At 38.7% G+C, this 24,362-nt stretch overlaps 1 protein-coding gene and 1 long non-coding RNA gene across 2 annotated transcripts in view; both read left to right on the forward strand.

Moving 5' to 3' along the window:
- The first annotated feature begins 430 nt into the window (after window positions 1–430).
- Window positions 431–24,362, forward strand: part of LOC116225261 (ribonuclease inhibitor-like) — a 167,498-nt gene continuing 143,566 nt past the window's right edge. Inside the window, exons 1-3 of the mRNA XM_042702779.1 lie at window positions 431–515; window positions 1,988–2,141; window positions 2,645–2,818. Coding sequence (XP_042558713.1) covers window positions 431–515; window positions 1,988–2,141; window positions 2,645–2,818 — 413 coding nt within the window. The remainder of the gene's footprint in view (window positions 516–1,987; window positions 2,142–2,644; window positions 2,819–24,362) is intronic.
- On the forward strand, window positions 4,960–6,770 carry LOC116225262. Its single transcript, XR_004166008.2, has 3 exons — window positions 4,960–5,171; window positions 6,356–6,529; window positions 6,669–6,770. It is a non-coding gene; the product is annotated as an uncharacterized LOC116225262 (long non-coding RNA).

The following is a 24,362-nucleotide window of genomic DNA, read 5'->3' on the forward strand; positions in this document are numbered from 1 at the left end:
AAACCCCTCACACCTGATAGAGCTGAATCTGGGTGAAAATGAACTAAGAGACTCAGGAGTGAAGCACATCTCTGCTCTACTGGAGAATACAGACTGTAAACTACAGAGACTGCTGTAAGTAAACTGACAAAGTGTGTATGATATATACTAAACAACTTTTGAAACCGTCGCCGACAGAAATGACGTCTTGGTCGACACTTTCAACCGTCGCCTGGAAGTGTCTGCTACCAAGAGAAAATTCTACTGTCGCTGTCACATAGTGTCCCGCAAGTGTGATTGGCTAGATAGATGGCATTGACTTCATTGTTTTGGTTTTCAGCGCTCAACAGCTGTTTTTTAAATGGAGGGGATAAAGGAAAGGCTAGCAGAGTTAGTGAGGAAATATCACCACCTGTATAATGCCTCCCTGCCCTATTATAAAGATGGCCAAATGATTCCCCCCGATGAATCTGCCACAAACGACAACAATGTAAGAGCAGAAGTATGTAAAGCCACCGTTGGCGTCGTCCGCCTACGTCAGTACGTCGAGTGTCACTCAACCGTTGAGCGGAGGAGACTGTTGGCTGAAGCATAAATGCAGCAACATGAGCGACACTCTCTTTTTTATCAACGACCATATGCTGAGCGATACTTTCCAATAAGTATAAATCAAGCTTAAGTGTAGGGGTCAATTGGTATGGCCTGGTATGTGAAACCTAACAATATGTAACAACACTTATACTTGGCCTCATTTGATCACATGCCCTAAAGTACCAGTTGCCTCGCTCATCAAAATGGTCAGCAACAGCCAATCAAAATTCAGCAGTCGATATTTGCTATTGTGAATGGCCGATCTTTATGAAACTTCAAAAAAGCTATGTACTTAATATGAAACAAATTGGCCACAAAGGCGCGTTGTAATAAGCACATTTACGTTTCTTTCATGTCTGAGGAACTACAGGAATGAAAAAGTGTTTATTTCCACGGTTTTCTTGAAAGCTCATGAGTCTGTGATTTCCACAGCTAACATTTTCAGCCAATTAAAAAAAACTAATAACAACTCATTTCTAAGTTGTGCTTTGATGAAATTTGAAGGCTTGGCCCGTATGACTCTATGGCCAATATCTTCTGATGTAAAGTTCCAAACCTAACAAACCTTGATACATGCAAACACTACAGCATTCTTTGGGCGCACGCCAAATTCCATTGGTCCCATTTGCTGACATATCTGTAAGTCAATGTCGTCTTTCACCTGTAAAAACCCTTCAAACGTTTGCCAGTTGAGGCACTTTGTGGACCCCGATGATCGCCTCTTTTGCTGTTACATTTTATCTTGTATTTTGTGCTGTTGACAGTTACATACAGATGTTTTGACAAAAAGAGGTTTAACTCATGCCTTAGGGTGAGCTACAGAACATGCTACCGTGCATGTGGGGAAGAGTCCATTCTTTGTATTATAAACAAGGACTAAATTACATGAATGCTGAAACAGCATACACAAAATGATGCCAGACTCCAAAATATTTGTATTTTAAAAATCCTAACTTTCTACTCTCTAAAGGCTTAATGACAGCAGTATAACAGAAGAAGGCTGTGCTGATCTGACTTCAGCTCTCAGATCAAACCCCTCACACCTGATAGAGCTGAATCTGAGTGGGAATAAACTAAGAGACTCAGGAGTGAAACACATCTCTGATCTACTGGGGAATCCAGACTGTAAACTACAGAAACTGCTGTAAGTAATAAGATGCTGAACAAAGAACTACAATTTCTAAGAAGACTTTGTATAGATGTAGTGTTTTTATTAAGATGTTTGATACTTTTGTAATAGTAGTCTCTCATATTAGAAAGACATGGTCATATACAAATGTTACTCTTTAATTCCCTCCTAAGGCACAGTAAGGCCAGTATCAGTTTTCAGTTGATAATTTTTTTCGATTATGTTTTTTGTAGCAAAAAGTTAAAAACTCCTCTATTTTCTCTAGACTTTCTGACTGTGGTATATTAGGAGAAGGATATGAAACTCTGACTTTAGCTCTGAAATCAAACCCATCACCCCTGGTGGAGCTGGACCTGAGAGGGAACGACCCTGGAGACTCAGGAGTGAAGCTCCTCACTGATTTACATAATTTACTTAATGTTAAAAAACGTCGTACCCTGAGGTGAGAAAACTTCACAAAAAAGTATAACATCTCTATATGTGTCCAGCATTCTGTTCACCATTTGAATTGCGAAATGTCAAATGTTAAAATAATTCTACAAGATGCATTGATCAATATCTAGAGAAGAAGAGAGATGAGTCATATCTAATTTATTATAGTGTTAATAGGGCTATAGAACACTGATTTCTTCACCAGACTGACAAGGTTAGAGTTAATCATGTCAACCCCAGTTAGTCCAGTGTAGAGTTAGTCATGTTCATTGTAAACTAATCTAGGAACAGCCCAGACTATATATATATATAATTTATTATATATACAAAAATATACATAAGGATCCAAAATATAAACTGAATATACTGAGGTGAGAACATTTCATAATACAAAAACTCCTAATGTTTCCTGGGCTGAGTTCAGCTTCACAATGAGATACATTTTGTTTGTAATAATTACTGCTCATAAATAATTAATTTAATAACTTCAGTTTATTCTACCTCTCTCTACAGGTTGTTGAAAAGTGATGCTGCAGAGAAAGCCTGTGTTCATCTGACTTCAGTTCTGGGTACAAACCCCTTACTCCTGACAGAGCTGGATCTGAGTGGGAAGAAACAAGGAGAATCAGGAGTGAAGCAGTTCTGTGCTCTACTGGAGGATTCTCACTGCAAACTGAAGACACTTAAGTTAGTGTTTTTTTTATCAGGTTTGGGGGGGGGGGTCAACCTTAGGAATGAAAGATATTCTAGATGTGACGCGAGGAGAGGGCTTAAATTATGTAATTATTCTATTATAATTCTAATGTAATGATGGACAGAAAAGCATTACTGCACTGTTAGAGCAGGCACTGGTTTTTATATATATTAGATGAGGAAATACACACATAAAGTATTAGCATGAAAGAGCACTGAATATTAGTCCTGTACTATATATTACTACTAGTGCATTGCCACATTAACCTAGATATGTTTTTAAGATTAACTTCCAACAATCATCAGTACTTACATCATGTTTCCTTACTGGGTTATTTAACCAAGGACATTTAACCCATATCTTCCTCACCATGGAGAGCTGAATGTTCAGAATATTCTTAGGTGATACATATATTCTACCATTTCATCATTTTACTCTACAATTAGTAATGGTTCTCTCCATCTGTCCTCTCTCACACATGTATCTGCTCCCTGTATGTAGAAACTGTATTTAGTGTCCTGCTCTCTCTCTTCAGGCTTAATGACAGCAATATAACAGAAGAAGGCTGTGCTTATCTGACTTCAGCTCTCAGATCAAACCCCTCACACCTGATAGAGCTGAATCTGAGTGGGAATAAACTAGGATACTCAGGAGTGAAGCGCATCTCTGTTCTACTGATGAATCCACTCTGTAAACTACAGAGACTACTGTAAGTAAACTGACAGAGTGTATGATGAACAAATGCATCTAAAAAATGGTATATTGTGGAAAAGTTCATTTTTTCTGTAATTTTATTCAAAAAGAGACACCTTCATATATTTCTAAAATTATTACACATAAAGGGGCATGTTTCACACCGTTTCTGTTTTAATCTTGATGATTTCTGCTCTTGGTTTGGTACAGAAATAATTTGTTCATGTGCTTTTTTGTTTTTCTCTCTCTCTGTCTCGGTCTCTCTCTCTCTCTGTCTCTCCAGTGTAAGAAGTATAAGATAAGAAGGCTGTACTCCTGTTCTGTATTCTTACTCCTTTTGTTAATCACTTCTGTCAACTGAATCTCATTAATGCTCTTTTTACAGCTCAATACAACGCAGCGGGTACAACACAGCCAGAATACTGTTGTCTCTGTGTTGACCAATAGAACAATGATAGCTTTAATTTGTTTTGCTCTCTCCAGGCTTAATGACAGCAGTATAACAGAAGAAGGCTGTGCTGCTCTGACTTCAGCTCTCAGATCAAACCCTTCACACCTGATAGAGCTGCATCTGAGTTGGAATGAACTAGGAGACTCAGGAGTGAAGCACCTCTCTGATCTACTGGAGAATCCACACTGTAAACTACAGAGACTGCTGTAAGTAAACTGACAAATAGTCCGAAGCATACTAGACCCTTCATTATAGTCATAATTGAAAGAAGAAATTCCATCTCTAGAATCTTTTGATGGCATGTTTTTTGTAGCAAAAAGTTAAAAACTCCTCTATTTTCTCTAGACTTTCTGACTGTGGTATAACAGGAGAGGGATATGCAACTCTGACTTCAGCTCTCAAATCAAACCCCTCACACCTGGTGGAGCTGGACCTGAGAGGAAACAACCCCGGAGACTCTGGAGTGGAGCTCCTCACTAATCTACATAATTTACTTCATGTTAAAAAACTTCAGACCCTGAGGTGAGAAAACTTCACAAAAGAGCATAACATCTCTATGTGTTGAGCATTCTATTCAACTTTCGAATTGCTGAATGTGATTTATTAAAACAATTCTGTGTGATGCATTGATCAATATCTAGAGAAGAAGAGAGATGAGTCATATGTCATTTATTATAGTGTTAATAGGGCTATAGCACACTGATTTCTACACCAGACTGAGAGGTTAGAGTTAATCACGTCAACCTCAGTTATTCCAGTGTAGAGTTAGTCATGTTCATTGTAAACTAATATAGAAACACCCCTGACTATATATATATATATATATAATTTATTATATATACAAAAATGTTCTTAAGGATCCAAAATATGAACTGGATATACTGAAGTGAGAACATTTCATAATTAAAAATCTCCTAATATTTCCTGTGCTCAATTCAGCTTCACAATGACATTCATTTAGTTTGTTATAATAACTGAAAATTAATAATCCATTTTATAACATCAGCTTATTGTACCTCTCTCTACAGGTTGTTGAAGAGTGATGCTGCAGAGAAAGCCTGTGCTTATCTGACTTCAGTTCTGGGTACTAACCCCTTACTCCTGACAGAGCTGGATCTGAGTGGGAAGAAACCAGGAGACTCAGGAGTGAAGCAGTTCTGTGCTCTACTGGCGGATTCTCACTGCAAACTGAAGACACTTAAGTTAGTGTTTTTTTTATCAGGTTTGGGGGGGGGGGTCAACCTTAGGAATGAAAGATATTCTAGATGTGACGCGAGGAGAGGGCTTAAATTATGTAATTATTCTATTATAATTCTAATGTAATGATGGACAGAAAAGCATTACTGCACTGTTAGAGCAGGCACTGGTTTTTATATATATTAGATGAGGAAATACACACATAAAGTATTAGCATGAAAGAGCACTGAATATTAGTCCTGTACTATATATTACTACTAGTGCATTGCCACATTAACCTAGATATGTTTTTAAGATTAACTTCCAACAATCATCAGTACTTACATCATGTTTCCTTACTGGGTTATTTAACCAAGGACATTTAACCCATATCTTCCTCACCATGGAGAGCTGAATGTTCAGAATATTCTTAGGTGATACATATATTCTACCATTTCATCATTTTACTCTACAATTAGTAATGGTTCTCTCCATCTGTCCTCTCTCACACATGTATCTGCTCCCTGTATGTAGAAACTGTATTTAGTGTCCTGCTCTCTCTCTTCAGGCTTAATGACAGCAATATAACAGAAGAAGGCTGTGCTTATCTGACTTCAGCTCTCAGATCAAACCCCTCACACCTGATAGAGCTGAATCTGAGTGGGAATAAACTAGGATACTCAGGAGTGAAGCGCATCTCTGTTCTACTGATGAATCCACTCTGTAAACTACAGAGACTACTGTAAGTAAACTGACAGAGTGTATGATGAACAAATGCATCTAAAAAATGGTATATTGTGGAAAAGTTCATTTTTTCTGTAATTTTATTCAAAAAGAGACACCTTCATATATTTCTAAAATTATTACACATAAAGGGGCATGTTTCACACCGTTTCTGTTTTAATCTTGATGATTTCTGCTCTTGGTTTGGTACAGAAATAATTTGTTCATGTGCTTTTTTTGTTTTTCTCTCTCTCTGTCTCGGTCTCTCTCTCTCTCTGTCTCTCCAGTGTAAGAAGTATAAGATAAGAAGGCTGTACTCCTGTTCTGTATTCTTACTCCTTTTGTTAATCACTTCTGTCAACTGAATCTCATTAATGCTCTTTTTACAGCTCAATACAACGCAGCGGGTACAACACAGCCAGAATACTGTTGTCTCTGTGTTGACCAATAGAACAATGATAGCTTTAATTTGTTTTGCTCTCTCCAGGCTTAATGACAGCAGTATAACAGAAGAAGGCTGTGCTGCTCTGACTTCAGCTCTCAGATCAAACCCTTCACACCTGATAGAGCTGCATCTGAGTTGGAATGAACTAGGAGACTCAGGAGTGAAGCACCTCTCTGATCTACTGGAGAATCCACACTGTAAACTACAGAGACTGCTGTAAGTAAACTGACAAATAGTCCGAAGCATACTAGACCCTTCATTATAGTCATAATTGAAAGAAGAAATTCCATCTCTAGAATCTTTTGATGGCATGTTTTTTGTAGCAAAAAGTTAAAAACTCCTCTATTTTCTCTAGACTTTCTGACTGTGGTATAACAGGAGAGGGATATGCAACTCTGACTTCAGCTCTCAAATCAAACCCCTCACACCTGGTGGAGCTGGACCTGAGAGGAAACAACCCCGGAGACTCTGGAGTGGAGCTCCTCACTAATCTACATAATTTACTTCATGTTAAAAAACTTCAGACCCTGAGGTGAGAAAACTTCACAAAAGAGCATAACATCTCTATGTGTTGAGCATTCTATTCAACTTTCGAATTGCTGAATGTGATTTATTAAAACAATTCTGTGTGATGCATTGATCAATATCTAGAGAAGAAGAGAGATGAGTCATATGTCATTTATTATAGTGTTAATAGGGCTATAGCACACTGATTTCTACACCAGACTGAGAGGTTAGAGTTAATCACGTCAACCTCAGTTATTCCAGTGTAGAGTTAGTCATGTTCATTGTAAACTAATATAGAAACACCCCTGACTATATATATATATATATATAATTTATTATATATACAAAAATGTTCTTAAGGATCCAAAATATGAACTGGATATACTGAAGTGAGAACATTTCATAATTAAAAATCTCCTAATATTTCCTGTGCTCAATTCAGCTTCACAATGACATTCATTTAGTTTGTTATAATAACTGAAAATTAATAATCCATTTTATAACATCAGCTTATTGTACCTCTCTCTACAGGTTGTTGAAGAGTGATGCTGCAGAGAAAGCCTGTGCTTATCTGACTTCAGTTCTGGGTACTAACCCCTTACTCCTGACAGAGCTGGATCTGAGTGGGAAGAAACCAGGAGACTCAGGAGTGAAGCAGTTCTGTGCTCTACTGGCGGATTCTCACTGCAAACTGAAGACACTTAAGTTAGTGGGGTTTTTTTTTTGGGGGGGGGGGGGGTTAACCTTAGGAATGAAAAATATTCTAGATGTGACACGAGGAGAGGACTTAAATAATGTAATTATTCTATTATAATTCTAATGTAATGATGGACAGAATAGCATTACTGCACTGTTAGTTAGGGGCGACAGTGGTACAGGAGGTAAAGAAGTCGTTTAGTAATCAGAAGGTTGCTAATTCGATTCCCTTTCGAAGCGTCCTTGAGCAAGACACTGAACCCCTAATTGCTCCTGATGTACAGTGTGCCATCAATGTAAAATGTGTATACATTGTAAGTCGCACATATGTAAGTCGCTTTGGATGAAAGCGTCTACTAAATGTAAATATGTAAATGTATTGTTAGTGCAGGCACTGGTTTTCATATGCATTAGATGAGGAAACACACACATAAAGTATTAGAATGAAAGAGCACTGAATATTAGTCCTGTACTATATATCAATACTAGTGCATTGCCACATTAACCTAGATATGTTTTTAATATTAACTTCCAACAATCATCAGTACTTACATCATGTTTACTTACTGGGTTATTTAACCAAGGACATTTTACCCATATTTTCCTCACCATGGAGAGCTGAATGTTCAGAATATTCTTAGGTGATACATTTATTCTACCATTTCAACATTTTACTCTACAATTAGTAATGGTTCTCTCCATCTGTCCTCTCTCACACATGTATCTGCTCCCTGTATGTAGAAACTGTATTTAGTGTCCTGCTCTCTCTCTTCAGGCTTAATGACAGCAATATAACAGAAGAAGGCTGTGCTGCTCTGACTTCAGCTCTCAGATCAAACCCCTCTCACCTGATAGAGCTGAATTTGAGTAGGAATGACCTAGGATACTCAGGAGTGAAGCACATCTCTGCTCTACTGGAGAATCCACACTGTAAACTACAGAAACTACTGTAAGTAAACTGGCAGAGTGTGTGATGTACAAATGCATCTAAAAAAATGAATATTGTTGAAAAGTTCCTTTTTGCCGTAATTTTATTCAAAAAGTGACACCTTCATATATTCTAAAATCCTAACACATAAAGTGGCATGTTTCAAGCCTTTTCTGTTTTAATCTTGATGATTTCTGCTCTTGGTTTGGTAAAGAAAGAATTTGTTCATTTGCTTGTTTGTTTCTCTCGCTTTCTCTCGCGCTCTCTCTCTTCCTTAACCCTCTGAAGTCCACGCTCCCTGTGCAGGGATATGGTGGTTTTTATGGGGAATTGCTTTTAAAGCTCAGCCAGTTTTTGTCGGAGAGACATAGAAATTACACCCCCAGAAACCTTGAACCCTTTTCTTTTCAAATTTACACAGTTTGAAACAAATATATAAATAAGCACTTTGTAAGGAGAATAGGACTAGTCTCTTGCACTTTTCAGTCTCTGAGTGAGGTTTCAGCTCCTAACGACCCGCCCATTAGCAAATGACAGCTATTCATATGATAAGGGTATGGTAATTCAGTGATCTCTATTGGGCCATGGTGTGTCAAGAAATCCTGTGGGGGGTACGGGCCACAAAGACATTCCAGGGCCATTAGGTAAGGGCCATTGTTCTTGTCTGAGGTGTCCCAGGTGTGTTTACACCTAACTCATCAATATGCATTTGTAGGGACACTAGTTTTGAAAAGGTACAGGTCACTCTAAAATTATAAATATATAGTAGTGAAACCACACACACTTTCTAAATGCTAAACTCACCTTTGTAAAACTAACACTTATGTTTACAAAGTTCAGAGTTCAAAAGCCTTGCTCCAAAATCTTTACAATGTATTTTTTGTACAAAGTCTGAGCACCTCTGAAAGTATGTTTTTGGAAGGGTTTGTTTAGATTTGATTTAAATTCAATCTTTTTTTACTACATTCCTTTCATTCCCATGTTATTATTGCTGAGGTATTCTAGAATATAATCATACATGCCACTTTTGCCTCAATGTTTTTAGTTAGGTGAAATAAACTAAAATATCAAGGCATGGCAGACTACCTAAGAGAGTGAAAAACAGGCTCGGACTCAGTAGTGTTAATCTCTCTCTCTCTCTCTCTCTCTCTCTTGTACTCTCTCTCTCTCTCCAGTGTAAGTAGAATAAAGAGAAGAAGGCTGTACTCCTGTTCTGTATTCTTACTCCTTTTGTTAATCACTGCTGTCAACTGAATCACATTAAGGCTCATCTTACAGCTCAATACAATGCAGCAGGTACAACACAGACAGCGGTCCGTTCAGGACTACATCTGTGTGTGGTGTGTGTGCGTGCGTGTGTGTCCCTAGGTTTTTTCAGTATTACATCTCGATGAAGCCAGAATAAGATTGTCTCTGTGTTGACTAATAGAACAATAATAGCTTACGTTTGTCTTGCTCTCTCCCTACAGGCTTAATAAAGACGGCTGGAGTTTCTTTAGACGTTTTAACTGTGGTATAACAGAAGACAGCTGTGCTGCTCTGACTTCAGCTCTCAGATCAAACCCTTCACACCTGATAGAGCTGAATCTGAGTGGGAATAGACTAGGAGACTCTGGAGTGAAGCACATTTCTGCTTTACTGGAAAATACACACTGTAAACTACAGAGACTGCTGTAGGTAAACTGACAAATAGTCAGAAGCATACTAGACCATCCATTTTAGTCATAATTGAAAGACAAGAAATTCCATATCTAGAATCTTTTGATGGCATGTTTTTTTGTAGCAAAAAGTTAAAAACCTCTATTTTCTCTAGACTTTCTGACTGTGGTATAACAGGAGAGGGATATGCAACTCTGACTTCAGCTCTGAAATCAAACCCCTCACACCTGGTGGAGCTGGACCTGAGGGGGAACGACCCTGGAGACTCTGGAGTGGAGCTACTCATTGATCTACATAATTTACTTCATGTTAAAAAACTTCAGACCCTGAGGTGAGAAAACTTCACAAAAGAGCATAACATCTCTATGTGCACTGTAAAATTTGATAAGTTGATCTTACTTAAAGGAATCAAGGAAACCGGTTGCCTTGAACAAGTTAATGTAATTTAACTAGAATTTTCAAGTTAGGTTTACTGTATGTCTACTATTTATGTTTACTTAAAAAAAAGTTGTTTTAACTCAATTTATTTGAGTTTATCCTACATTAAAATGTAAGTAAATATTAGTTTTAATTTCTAAGTGTTAGCTACTCATACAACCCAAGTTAATTTGACTTCACTAAATAGTCCTGTTTACTTAAAGGAATTATGGAAACCGATTGCCTTAGAAAAATTAAGTAAACACAACAAAGAATAATCAGTCAGCCGTATTACTTTTTATTTTCTCATAGTATAAACATTTTCTCATGGCAAAACAAAACACACACTCTTAAGGCAACATTAATTGCGATACATACTGTAACTGGCCATTCCGGCTTAATATATATTACATGAAAGTACAACAATTCAGTATGTTCAAGCAACTCAAAACAACCTGCAAAAGGGCATTTTTCAAAATTGTGGAAGCACATATATACAATTTTGGCAAACAAAACATTCACTCTTAAGGCGACATTAATTGTGACACATAACTGGCCATTCTGGCTTAATATATATTACGTGAAAGTACAACAATTCAGTGTGTTCAAGCAACTCAAAACAACCTGCAAAAGGGCATTTTTCAAAATTGTGGAAGCACATATATACAATTTTGGCAATTAAATCACATTAATTGTGACACATAACTCTGGCCTAATATATGACGTGAAAGTACAACAATTCAGTGTGTTCAAGCAACTCAGAACAACCTACTGCAAAAGGGCATTTTCTAAGCTCTGGAGTTTTGGCTTAGGGTTCCCTACACCCAGATCCAGCATGACCCTTTGAATGAAGTCAAAAGTGTTCTTCAATCTTCTGGGATAGTCCAAATGAAGGTTGTAGATAAGTCCAAAAGTCAAGCATAAAGCTTCAGTATGATTTTGAAGGTCATCCATTACGATGTTACCTTCCAGTATGATAACAATGCTGGATGGCTCAAGGTGCAGGGCATTTTGACTTGGCTGTGGGCTGTCTTCGGGTATGACGGTTAATACCCCAACAGGAATCTCTGTGAAATCTGTGATGGAATCTGAATCCTGCAGACAAAAGGAAGGTTATAAATACGAGTTTATCCTTGCTGTTGAAAAGGCCTTCATGACTTAACTGTATAAAAACATTATATGATTACAAAACAAACTTTGAAAAAATCACTCCCATCATCCCCAAGAAAAACTGCAAGACAGCGTAGGACAGCTGTCCGCCTTGCCACAACATCATGGGTCTGCAAATGAGGGGAAAACCAATGAAGAAAAGAAACTGAAAACAATTATTAGGGGAAAACACATGGACACTGATAATATATAGATAGCTTTGTTATCAACAAATCCCATTACCAAAAAAAGTAATTTGACGTGCTTAATAGTTGGTGTTTTAGTGTCTTGTTTAGCTTGCTTGTCTTTGCCATTGGGCCAATTGTTTTCCAAAGATTTTTTTAAAAAGAGGAAACATATTACACAGCACAACAACTAATTCATATGCTTTCAATAGTTTTAAAGTTCATGTTTGAAATTTGTTGATGATGATGACATAGAAAATACAACAAACCTTAAAGGAAAAGTTTCTTCAGAAAGACTTCCGATAAAGAGGGAAAAGTAAAGACTTTCACCATTCTTAAAATTGCTTACCTTCATTTCAGCTTGAGTAAGGAGCTCTGCAAGTGTCCTGCCAATAACACCCTTCTTGGACTTAAAGATCTCAAGAAATCGAGGGATGTGACGGTCCAAGGACTCAAAAAAGTCTTGTTCAAGATCTTTACTTGCCACCCTAGTGAACTCTGCAAAAACCTTTAAGAAGAGAACACAAAACAAACACAGCAATACATTGAGATGACCACAATATTTTGATAGAGACAACATGCTTGTTTATCTGATCTGTATGTTTTATTTCACCGAAATTGAATACATTTATTAATATACCTGCTGTTTTCTGAAAAGCGCTGGCCAGTGTTCCAACATGCGTTTCACAGGAGGCTGCTCTTCGACGATTTCTTTGCGTCTCAGTGAGAAGGTCTGGTTCATCAGCTGATTCACAAGTGCTGCATTTGGTGTCCTTTTCTTCATTTCATCTTCAAGCAACTGTCTGTTTTTTTCCAATGCGGATGCATCCTGGCCCGGTGGAAAATTGGGCAGGAAGTTTGTCTCACTCCTCGTTGTTTTTTTTAGGCTTTTTGCAGGTGGTTCGCCATCTGGATTCTGCCGTGTTCTTTTGTTACCATTGACTGACACATCAGCCATTCCACACCTGCGAAGCTTGGAACGGAGATTTCCCATTTTAAATTTTAAACTATTCTTCCACCCGTGGCATCCTGTGCTTGACCCTGGCTCAGCAAGGCAAGGGTGCTTAGCGATGAGTCCTAGCAACTAAAATAAAGTGTTCATCTTGCGGATAAGCAGAATACTTGTACATCTCCTCAGCAAGCTTCTGCAGAATGTCATGTTTCATGTCACGTGACACTGACATGCGTTTACCATCTCTCAAGTAAATTAGGTTTCCCTGTCTCAGTCTATATTCTATATCAACAGAGAAATAAGGCACATCAAATGAAGAAGGCCACTGTTTACGTAATGTCTCTTCTGTGTGAGTCAGTATTTCTGTGTCAGATGAACTGACTGAAGACAATGTGGGAACGACATTTTCCAGGGAGATTATCTTCAGAGTTGCTCTATTAGGCAATTCACTTACATCTGTGAGATTGCAAAAAGCATTGAAATCTGGATCTTCATAGTGAAGCATGAAGTCGAACTGCAGATTCAGTATATTTTTCAATTCAATTTTAAGTTCTTCCAAATTTTGAGGTCTTTCTTGGAGAGTCACTTTTCGGATGTCATTTTCATGAACTATAACCCTCAGTAGCTGGGACTGCTCCATGGTTCTGAGAGAATAAAAATAAATTACATTAACACAAAATATACTGTTTCAGAGTAACAAACGGTTTGCCCTTCACCCTGTAAACATTCAAGGGAAAGACATCATTCAAGTCTTTCAGTTCAGTTACAAGCAAACTTGCACTACTTTTGCAGACTTCATAAGATCTAAGGTGTTCGTGATACCATGCAGCCATCTGTCTACAAATAAACAAAACACCAGTATTCACAACCAATATCTCCTCAATCTGCCTGAATTCTGGAAGGTCTGCACATGAGTCTGCAGATACCAACATGTCTCACAAATAAGATTACGTGTTGAAAGCGAAATATTTCAATTTTCGAGGCAACGCCAATCAAATTGCCTTTCATGCATAACTGACAGCACAGGCGCTAGCCAATCAGATCGCGTTCATGCTCACGTCTAAAGCGCGCGAATATATATAAAAAAGATGGCGGACCAAACTCGGTAGATGGTCGTATTTGTTTGACTTTTTTTTGCTTAGATTTTTAAAAAGTTACCGAGAAATAGACACTGTACAATGTAAAAAAAAAACGTTATTGTAACTGAAAAATACGTCTGATAGGTGGCTAAGACACGTCGCAAATCCTAATAATATCTAATGTTAGCATGCTGCTACTCGGTAAACTGCTTGCTAGCTGCGTGATTGGTTTGTTGACCTGTCAATCTCACTATAACGTCTCCGTTATCAACACAACCCCATGCGCCAGACTCCTCCTCCCTCAACCGTTGATCAACGCATCCCAACACATGTAGTATGAGCTAGCCGTTAGCCTGCATGACATGCTCGCCTGCCATTAGAAATGTATTCATAAATATATATACGCGCATCAAGCATCCAAAGTATATTGAGAATGATTATCACGAAAAGTTAAATTGACTTTTTTTATCAGTCACAAAGCTTTTGCTGTCACTTTCAAACCGTTTTCCATAATGCCCTAAAATCATGTCTCTGATGTAAGGTTGTGGTGAGCACATGGAGTCCAATTTTAAACGGAGTTGAGTGTTAGCCTGCATGACGTGCTCGAGTGCCATAAATATATATATACGCGAATTAAATTACTACCACCAACTTGGGTTAATAAAAAAACAGGTCAAGACATTTGGGGGGTGGGGGCGATTCAATTATGTTTTAGGAGGTCTTTACATCATGTGCATGTTCTTCTGTGGCTAACTTTGACTATAAGCAAGCTAACATCAGTTAATTTCTGCATTAGCCTGTCTTAGTTTTAACTTAATTACCGGGTGTTACCGGTATAAACAGAAAGTATGGCTTCCTAAAAACAGTTTCGAGGAATGAACCCACAGCTAATATATGAAAATAAGCATTTAAGTTGAATACTTACTATGAGACAGAGTTCTGCTTCGCACATGTAGCGTTAAACTTTCTCCAACCCTCTTCAATCTGATTCTCCTGCCTCTCTCGTCTGCGCATGCGCAGTTAAGAGCTCTTCAGCACCGAAGGGCTCCGAGAGCGGTTTACTCATGTTTATTGAGTTTTTGAGCTTTTGCATACAAAATGAATACATTACTTAAATCATTTGAGCTAAATCACTGGGATAGCATTACACAAGTAAAGAATACTGAAACGAAGTTAGTAGTCGTGTTACCTTTTAGAGTGTGTTCAGCATTCTGTTCAACTTTTGAATTGCTGAATGTGATTTATTAAAATAATTCTGTATGATGCATTGATCAATATCTAGAGAAGAAGAGAGGAGTCATATCTAATTTATTGTAGCCTTAATAGGGCTATAGAACACTGATCCACACCAGACTGACAAGGTTAGAGTTAATCACTTTAACCTCAGTTATTCCAGTGTTAGTCATGAGTTAGTCATGAGTTAGTCATGTTCATTGTAAACTAATCTAGGAACACCCAAGACTATATATATATATATAATTTATTATGTATACAAAAATATACATAAGGATCCAAAATGTAAACTGAATATACTGAGGTGAGAACATTTCATAATACAAAAACTCCTAATGTTTCCTGGGCTCAGTTCAGCTTCACAATGAGATACATTTTGTTTGTAATAATTACTGCACATAAATAATTCATTTCATAACATCAGCTTATTCTACCTCTCTCTACAGGTTGTTGAAGAGTGATGCTGCAGAGAAAGCCTGTGTTCATCTGACTTCAGTTCTAGGAATAAACCCCTTACTCCTGACAGAGCTGGATCTGAGTGGGAAGAAACCAGAAGACTCAGGATTGAAGCAGCTCTGTGCTCTACTGGAGGATTCACACTGCAAACTTAAGACTCTTAAGTGAGTGGGTTATTAATTTTTTTGGGGGGGGGTTAAACTTAGGAATGAAAAATATTCTAGATGTGACACGAGAAGAGGACCTTCCTTTGTGTTTGATTGTAATGTAATGATGGACCGAAAAGCTTTACTGCACTGTTAGAGCAGGCACTCTATGCATTAGATGAGGAAACACACATAAAGTATTAGAATGAAAGACTACTGAATATTAGTCCTGTAATATATATTACAACTAATACAGTGCTACATTAACCCAGATACGTTTTTAAGATTAACTTCCAACAATCATCAGTACTTACATCATGTTTCCTTACTGGGTTATTTAACTAAGGACATTTAACCCATATTTTCCTCACCATGGAGAGCTGAATGTTCAGAATATTCTTAGGTGATACATATATTCTACCATTTCATCATTTTACTGTACAATTAGTAATGGTTCTCTCCATCTGTCCTCTCTCACACATGTATCTGCTCCCTGTATGTAGAAACTGTATTTAGTGTCCTGCTCTCTCTCCCTATAGGCTTTATTTCAGCAGTATAACAGCAAAAGGCTGTGCTGCTCTGACTTCAGCTCTCAGATCAAACCCTTCACACCTGATAGAGCTGAGTCTGAGTGGAAATAAACTAGGAGACTCAGGAGTGAAGCACCTCTCTGATCTACTGGAGAATCCACACTGTAAACTACAGAGACTGCTGTAAGTAAACTGACAAATAGTCCGAAGCATAGTAGACCATCCATTATAGTCATAATTGAAAGACAAGAAATTCCATCTCTAGAATCTTTTGATGGCATGTTTTTTGTAGCAAAAAGTTAAAAACTCCTCTATTTTCTCTAGACTTTCTGACTGTGGTATAACAGGAGAGGGATATGCAACTCTGACTTCAGCTCTCAAATCAAACCCCTCACACCTGGTGGAGCTGGACCTGAGAGGAAACAACCCCGGAGACTCTGGAGTGGAGCTCCTCACTGATCTACATAATTTACTTCATGTTAAAAAACTTCAGACCCTGAGGTGAGAATTTCACAAAAGTGAATAACATCTCTATGTGTTCAGCATTCTGTTCAACTTTCGAATTGCTGAATGTGATTTATTAAAATAATTCTGTGTGATGCATTGATCAATATCTAGAGAAGAAGAGACCGCATCGTATGAATATGAATGAATGTTGGTGGTGGTCGGAGGGGCCGTAGGCGCTGATTGGCAGCCACGCTTCTGTCAGTCTGCCCCTGGGCAGTTGTGGCTACTGATGTAGCTTACCACCACCGGTATGACTGCACTGTAAACCTGAACAAGTTCACAGTACTTAAAACTTTTGATGTAACCGATTACATAATAAAATTTGAGTACATATATTATTATTTTTAAGTAAACCTAACTTAAAAATGATACATCGGCTATACTGATTTGTTTTGTTATCGTTTTCATATTTTTTAAGTTCTATGAACTTATATTCAAATATTTTTATACTTAAATCTTTTAACCTCTATGTACTAAATTATTTTCACTCAACAACACAAAATAAAATTAAGTTTTAAGCCTTTAAAATCAAGTTCAGTGCACTTAATATTGGTGAAAGAGTTCAACTTAACTATTCTGAGTACAATAAATAATACTTAATAAGCTTACTTTTTTAAAGTGAGCACTACTTATTTTCAATCATTGACCATATATTCTGATTTTCTGGTTCTGTTTACAAACTGACTTTAAACTGAAAGTTACTCTACAAGAAACATTCAAATCTATGTAAGATTTCTATTAAAAAGAGTGAGATGAGAAAAACTTAAGAGGTATCACATCATTTATATTTCTTGTAAAACAACTGACAAAATAAAATATTACATCAAAGCTTTAAAGAACCGCGTTACAAAGTTAAAAAGTCAACAACAAATCGTTTATTTCAACAAATAATTTTTTAAGGTGAGTAAGGACGGTTTCAGAGGTTTGTTGTCATCCAGACACATAAAAAGGTTCTGTATAAGAAGGAGTGTGTGAGTTTTTTGGGATATTCTAAATTGAAAGCATATGTCAGGCCAAACAACAACATAAATGCCTCAGAAATCCTCTGCACCCAATTCAAAGATGTTCTCGCAGCTGAAGGGGTCGAGACCCGATGTAAGGAGAGCAACAGGAGCATCATCAAAATCTGGCTCCTCTTCCTCCTGCAAAACACCATCAATACAATTACCAGGAGAGTTTCAATGGAAACACTTACAAAAAAAACTGGCAATTAATAATACATAGTATCAACTAATATTAAAGTTTCAGTAACAAACAAAATGTGATCACTGTTGTGCAGTTAATCCTAGACATACCTGAAGGTCATAAGCCTCGAGGATCACCCGTAGCACCTCTGCTGTCTTGCCAGTCCGTGATGCCTTCTGCCTGTACACAAAAATATCTCTTTTGGTTGACTCCTCTTCTTATATGTCTACATCAAATCGGTTTGTTGTTTATATGCAACACGAATGCTGTCAGGTTATGTCATGCGTCCGGCAGTGATTGCAAAATCGTCCGGGATTTTGCCTCGTCGGATATTTGTGTTTCTCTGGGTCCTTCACAAACTAGTTTTTACGCCCTTACAAGTTTAGGAAAGGGTATCTCCCTTACGTTCCACCTTCTAGCACAAGCTCTGACTGTAGCGAGAACTGTCATGCCAGATGCATGCTAATTATCCTCCAAAGACGATCATTTTGAGCATTTAATACGATACTTCACCATTTCCAATCTGGCAACACTGAGCACCGTGTCGCTTCCACTGGTTCCATTGTTTACAGCAGCACATGACATCTGCATGTGGAAAAGATGTAAAAATTCAGTCGTGGGGGGAGGGGGCGGGGTCATCTGTATGCTAGCTACACACTACCACGCCCCTCCCCGCGACGAAGTGTCCTCTTTTTCACAAACTCAAATATGGTCACCCTACGAAGTTGGTCGACTCCTCTTCTACAGGAGGAACATGCTTATAGAAGTCTAACTGATACTATACAATTATTAAGTCTGCTGTCTCCGTCTCTCATCACAAGATCTCTGATTCTGTTCTGAACTAGTCCTGCAACGACGTTGATGACGTCAGACGTCACGTTTGAATGAAACTAAAAAAATTATCAGGCAATGTTTACTCAAACAAATACATTCCAATACAATTAAAACGTCTTCACTTGTCAGAAAACTAATACATTTAAAGTTGGGTCAACTAAATACCAGGTTTTAAGTACTGAATACATAATGTTAATAAGTTAGTAGAACTGTTTGGGTTTACAGTGTGTGTATGAATGACTACTGGACTCTGGACTCTGTAAAGCGACTTCGAATATTTAGAGAAGCGCTATATAAGATTGAATGATTATTATTATTATAAAAGAGATGAGTCATATCAATATCCTGGAGAAATTTCAATCAGGCTTTAGAACATGCCACAGCACTGAAACTGCTCTTACTAAAGTAATCAGCGACCTCAGACTAAATTTGGATGCAAATAAGGTCTCAATCCTGGTCCTCTTAGACCTAAGTGCAGCATTTGATAGTATTGATCATGACATCCTAATTCATCGTCTTGAAAAGTTAGTTGGGCTTTCTGACTCTGTATTAAACTGGTACAGAACATACATCAAAGGGAGAAAGTTTTATGTCAGGCTTGGAGATCATGTGTCTAAGAAACATGACATCTGCTTTGGGGTTGCACAAGGGAGCTGCCTTGGTCCATTATTATTCTCACTGTACATGCTGCCACTTGGGGACATCATTAGAGAACACAATGTATGTTTCCATAGTTATGCTGATGACACGCAACTGTACATCTCTGCTGAGCCAAATGATGCTGAAGCAATAAACTCCATTAATACCTGTCTTTTGGCGATAAATAAGTGGATGAGCAATAATTTCTTAAAGTTAAACGAGGACAAAACTGAGATCCTACTAGTCGGCCCTAAAACAAAAAGAGAAATGCTGTTTAATAATTTGGGGAAATTAACTCCCTTGATTAAATCGGAGGTTACAAGTCTTGGTGTTATTTTAGATTCAGATTTAAGCTTCAAGTCTCACATTAACAAGGTGACGAAAACATCATTTTTCCACCTTAAAAACATAGCTAAAGTCCTGCCATTTTTAAATCAAAAAGATGCTGAAAAACTGGTTCATGCCTTTATTTCAAGCCGTCTTGATTATTGTAATGCAATCCTTACTGGCCTCCAAAAAAAACTCTGCAGCTCGGCTATTAACCAGAACCAAGAGGAGAGAGCACATTAGTCCAGTTTTAGCTGCTCTGCACTGGCTTCCAGTAACTTTTAGAATTGACTTTAAGGTCCTTCTCCTAATATACAAAGCCCTTAATGGGCTAGGACCAAGTTACATTGCAAACTCCCTAGTCAAATACTTGCCCTCAAGAACACTGCGATCATCGAATGCTGGTTTATTGGAGGTTCCCAGCAAAAGCCGTAAGAAAATCGGGGACGCAGCATTTGTCAATTACGCCCCAGTGCTATGGAACATACTGCCTATAGACATCAGGGAAGCCAGCTCGCAACTTCGCACTATATATATATAAATACTTTTAATTTAATTTAATTTAAATCTCTACTGGTGATATTAAGGGGTTAGATTAGAATTGATTTGTCTATGTCTTTTGTAAATTTCAGTTTTACACTTCCTATCTACTATCATTAAACCTGTGGACTACGTATATCTTCAGAGTCGTGATTTGTAGGAAGAGTTTAGCTGGCTGTCAGCGTAGAGCTTACCGAAGACGGCACAGTAAAACAAAGAGCTTTCAACAGGCAAGATAACGCAGCGCAAGCTAACAGCTAACCGCCATGTCGTCGCCAAGGGCAACCAGTGGACGCACATCTTTAAATACACGCTCGGAAGCTCAGTGCTCAGTGAGATCCAGCGCATCATCCATAAGGTCTGCGGCAGTCCAAGCTAGAGCAAGAGCCAAAGCAGCAAAGGCACGTCTGCCCTACTTTGAAGAGGAAGCTAAACTGAAGTTGGAATTACTTAGGCTTAGGCATAAAAGAGAGGCAGCCATTGCTGAAGCAGAGGCACTTAAAGCTGCTGCATATGTCTTGATGTGCACACCATCAAAGACGACGCCGACCCCTAGCCACAACATATCACCTCCACAGCTAAAGCCACACCCTCTACCAAAGAACTTCAAAATTAAAGTCCAGTATTCTGAAAGAGAGAGCGACAGGCACAACACAGCATTTCACCCTGGACCTGCACCCTGGAAACAAGAGGTCAGCCCTGCTTCTGAGCACGGCGGGGAGCAGGAGGGAGCTCCACCACAGTCTCATGTCTACCACAAATGTACTAAAGTCTGCGGTCGCAAGCTCACAGACCGCTCCTGCTTGAAGACATGCCTCGTCAAAGTGTATCCGGCTGGCCACAGAGAAAAAGCAGTGAAACAGTGTGCATTCCTGAACGAGCAGGGCAACATGTCACTGGCTCACTCACAGTTCTTCGATGTGTTCAACGACCAAAGTCCAAACGCTCCATACACACTGAGAACATGTGCTGGAGTGGAGCAATCAGCAAGCAGAAGAGCCAATGGCTACGAAGTGGAATCCTTTGATGAAACTGTTCGCATACCGTTGCCAAGCCTCATAGAATGCAACAACATCCCGAACAACAGAGAGGAAATTCCAACCCCCGAAGTGGCTCTCCATCATGCTCATCTAAGGTCAGTGGCACACCTCATCCCAGACATCGACCCCCAAGCCCCCACCATGCTTCTCTTAGGACAGGACATTATCAGAGCGCATAAAGTCCGCAAACAGGTGAATGGCTCTCACAACCTGCCCTATGCACAGAAGTTGGACTTGAGGCGGGTCATTGTCAGGAATGTGTGCCTAGGCAATGACCACAAACCACTGACAATCAGCACGTTTCACACGAACACCACAGAGCTGAAACGCTCTACTCTCTTTGCTCCACGCCCCGACGGGTTCCATGTGAAAGAGAACTTTAACAGCGTCCAAGACACTGGTCAGCCCCCAGCGTGTCCTGCGGACCAGCCCACCTGTGAAGCCGACCACCTTGGATGCACGGTGTTAAGGCAGATCAAGGATGACGACCAGGTGGCTCTCTCCATTAAGGTGCTGGTGACTTTCATGGCAGAAGCAGCAGTGATCATCAATGCCAGGCCACTTGTTCCAGTGACAACGGACCCTGATGACCCACTCATACTCACGCCAGCATCTCTTCTCACGCAAAAGTCAAACATTCTTCCAGCTCCTGACGGTTAGTTCGGAGTTGCCAACCTCTACAAGTCCCAGTGGCAACAGGTTCAGCACCTTGTTCTAGTGACAACGGACCCTGATGACCCGCTCATACTCACGCCAGCAGCTCTTCTCACGCAAAAGTCAAACATTCTTCCAGCTCCTGACGGTGAGTTCGGAGTTGCCAACCTCTACAAGTCCCAGTGGCAACAGGTTCAGCACCTGTCAAACACCTTCTGGGACCGCTGGAGGAAGCAATTCCTCCCAACACTACAGGCGCACAACAAGTGGCAGTCCAGCCAGCCAAACATTCAGCCAGGAAGTGTTGTTCTCCTTAAGATCAGCCAAGCACGCAGGAATGTATGGCCTCTTGGACTGATAACACAGGCCATCCCTGGCAAGGACAGTAAAGTGTGCCAGGTAGAGGTGAAGACCGTTAAACCAGATGGGACTAGCCTCTTTGTTGGGCCGGGCACTGAAGTAGTGCTCCCTCTGCCTCAAGAGGCAGGGTAAACGGACTGTGCATGGATTTTAGGGTGACGTGTATCCACGTCAGGCGGGGAGTGTTTTGTTACGGTGTGTCTGGTTGGGAGGTGCAAAGATAGATGTTTTGTTACAATGTCAGTTTAACATTCTATTGTGTTTCCGTTGTGGTTCGTGCACTTCAATAAGTGTTTTCATTTCAAGTTGTCATTGTACGAACTAAGCCTTAACTGTCAATTCGCATGACCCGTATATAACTATAAATAAGGACAAACGAACTAAACTCACGACACAGTTAATCAGCCAATTCAAGCGAATTATTTAATGTTCGTGTTATCTACAGCTAACCTGCATACATCTGGACCTTAACAAGGCATCGTAGGTATGTTTTATCCTTTGTTGTGAATTTTGTGAGATACAATATATGTTTATTTAGCCTATCGTAACTGTATGCAATGAGTATATGTTTATGCTAGAATTGATTTGTCTATGTCTTTTGTAAATTTCAGTTTTACACTTCCTATCTACTATCATTAAACCTGTGGACTACGTATATCTTCAGAGTCGTGATTTGTAGGAAGAGTTTAGCTGGCTGTCAGCGTAGAGCTTACCGAAGACGGCACAATATCTCTATAATTATAATTATAATTTTATTTTTTTGCACTATATCTGAGTTATGTTTCTTTGATGTCTATTTTTATGTGCATGTAATTTCTTTGTGCATATTATGTATTTGCTGTAAAGCACTTTGAGCTGCATTCTTTTGCATGAAAGGTGCTTTATAAAGTTTTATTATTATTATTATTATTATATCTAATTTATTATAGTGTTAATAGGGCTATAAACACTGATTTCTACACCAGACTGAAAGGTTAGAGTTAATCACGTCAACCTCAGTTATTCCAGTGTAGAGTTAGTCATGTTCATTGTAAACTAATCTAGGAACACCCCTGACTATATATATATATATAATTTATTATATATACAAAAATATACATAAGGATCCAAAATATAAACTGAATATACTGAGGTGAGAACATTTCATAATACAAAATCTTCTAATGTTTCCTGTGCTCAATTCAGCTTCAAAGTGAGAGAATTTTTTTTCGGTATAACTGCACATAAATCATCCTTTTTATAACATCAGTTTATTCCTCCTTTCTCTACAGGTTGTTGAAGGGTGATGCTGCAGAGGAATCCTGTGCTTATCTGACTTCAGTTCTGGGTACAAACCCCTTACTCCTGACAGAGCTGGATCTGAGTGGGAAGAAACCAGGAGACTCAGGAGTGAAGCAGTTCTGTGCTCTACTGGAGGATTCTCACTGCACACTGAAGACAATTAAGTTAGTGTTTTTTTATCAGGTTTGGGGGGGGGGGGGGGGGGTTCAACCTTAGGAATGAAAAATATTCTAGATGTGACACGAGGAGAGGACTTAAATAATGTAATTATTCTATTATAATTCTAATGTAATGATGGACAGAATAGCATTACTGCACTGTTAGTGCAGGCACTGGTTTTCATATATATTAGATAAGGAAACACACACATAAAGTATTAGCATGAAAGAGCACTGAATATTAGTCCTGTACTATATATCAATACTAGTGCAGTGATACATTAACTTGGATATGTTTTTAATATTAACTTCAAACAATCATCAGTACTTACATCATGTTTCCTTACTGGGTTATTTCACCAAGGACATTTAACCCGTATTTTCCTCACCATGGAGAGCTGAATGTTCAGAATATTCTTAGGTGATACAAATATTCTACCATTTCATCATTTTACTCTAAAATTAGTAATGGTTCTCTCCATCTGTCCTCTCTCACACATGTATTTGCTCCCTGAATGTAGAAACTGTATTTAGTTTCCTGCTCTCTCTCTCTCCAGGCTTAATGACAGCAGTATAACAGAGGAAGG

The sequence above is a fragment of the Clupea harengus genome, chromosome 20 (assembly GCF_900700415.2).
Source record: "Clupea harengus chromosome 20, Ch_v2.0.2, whole genome shotgun sequence".
Lineage (NCBI taxonomy): Eukaryota > Metazoa > Chordata > Actinopteri > Clupeiformes > Clupeidae > Clupea > Clupea harengus.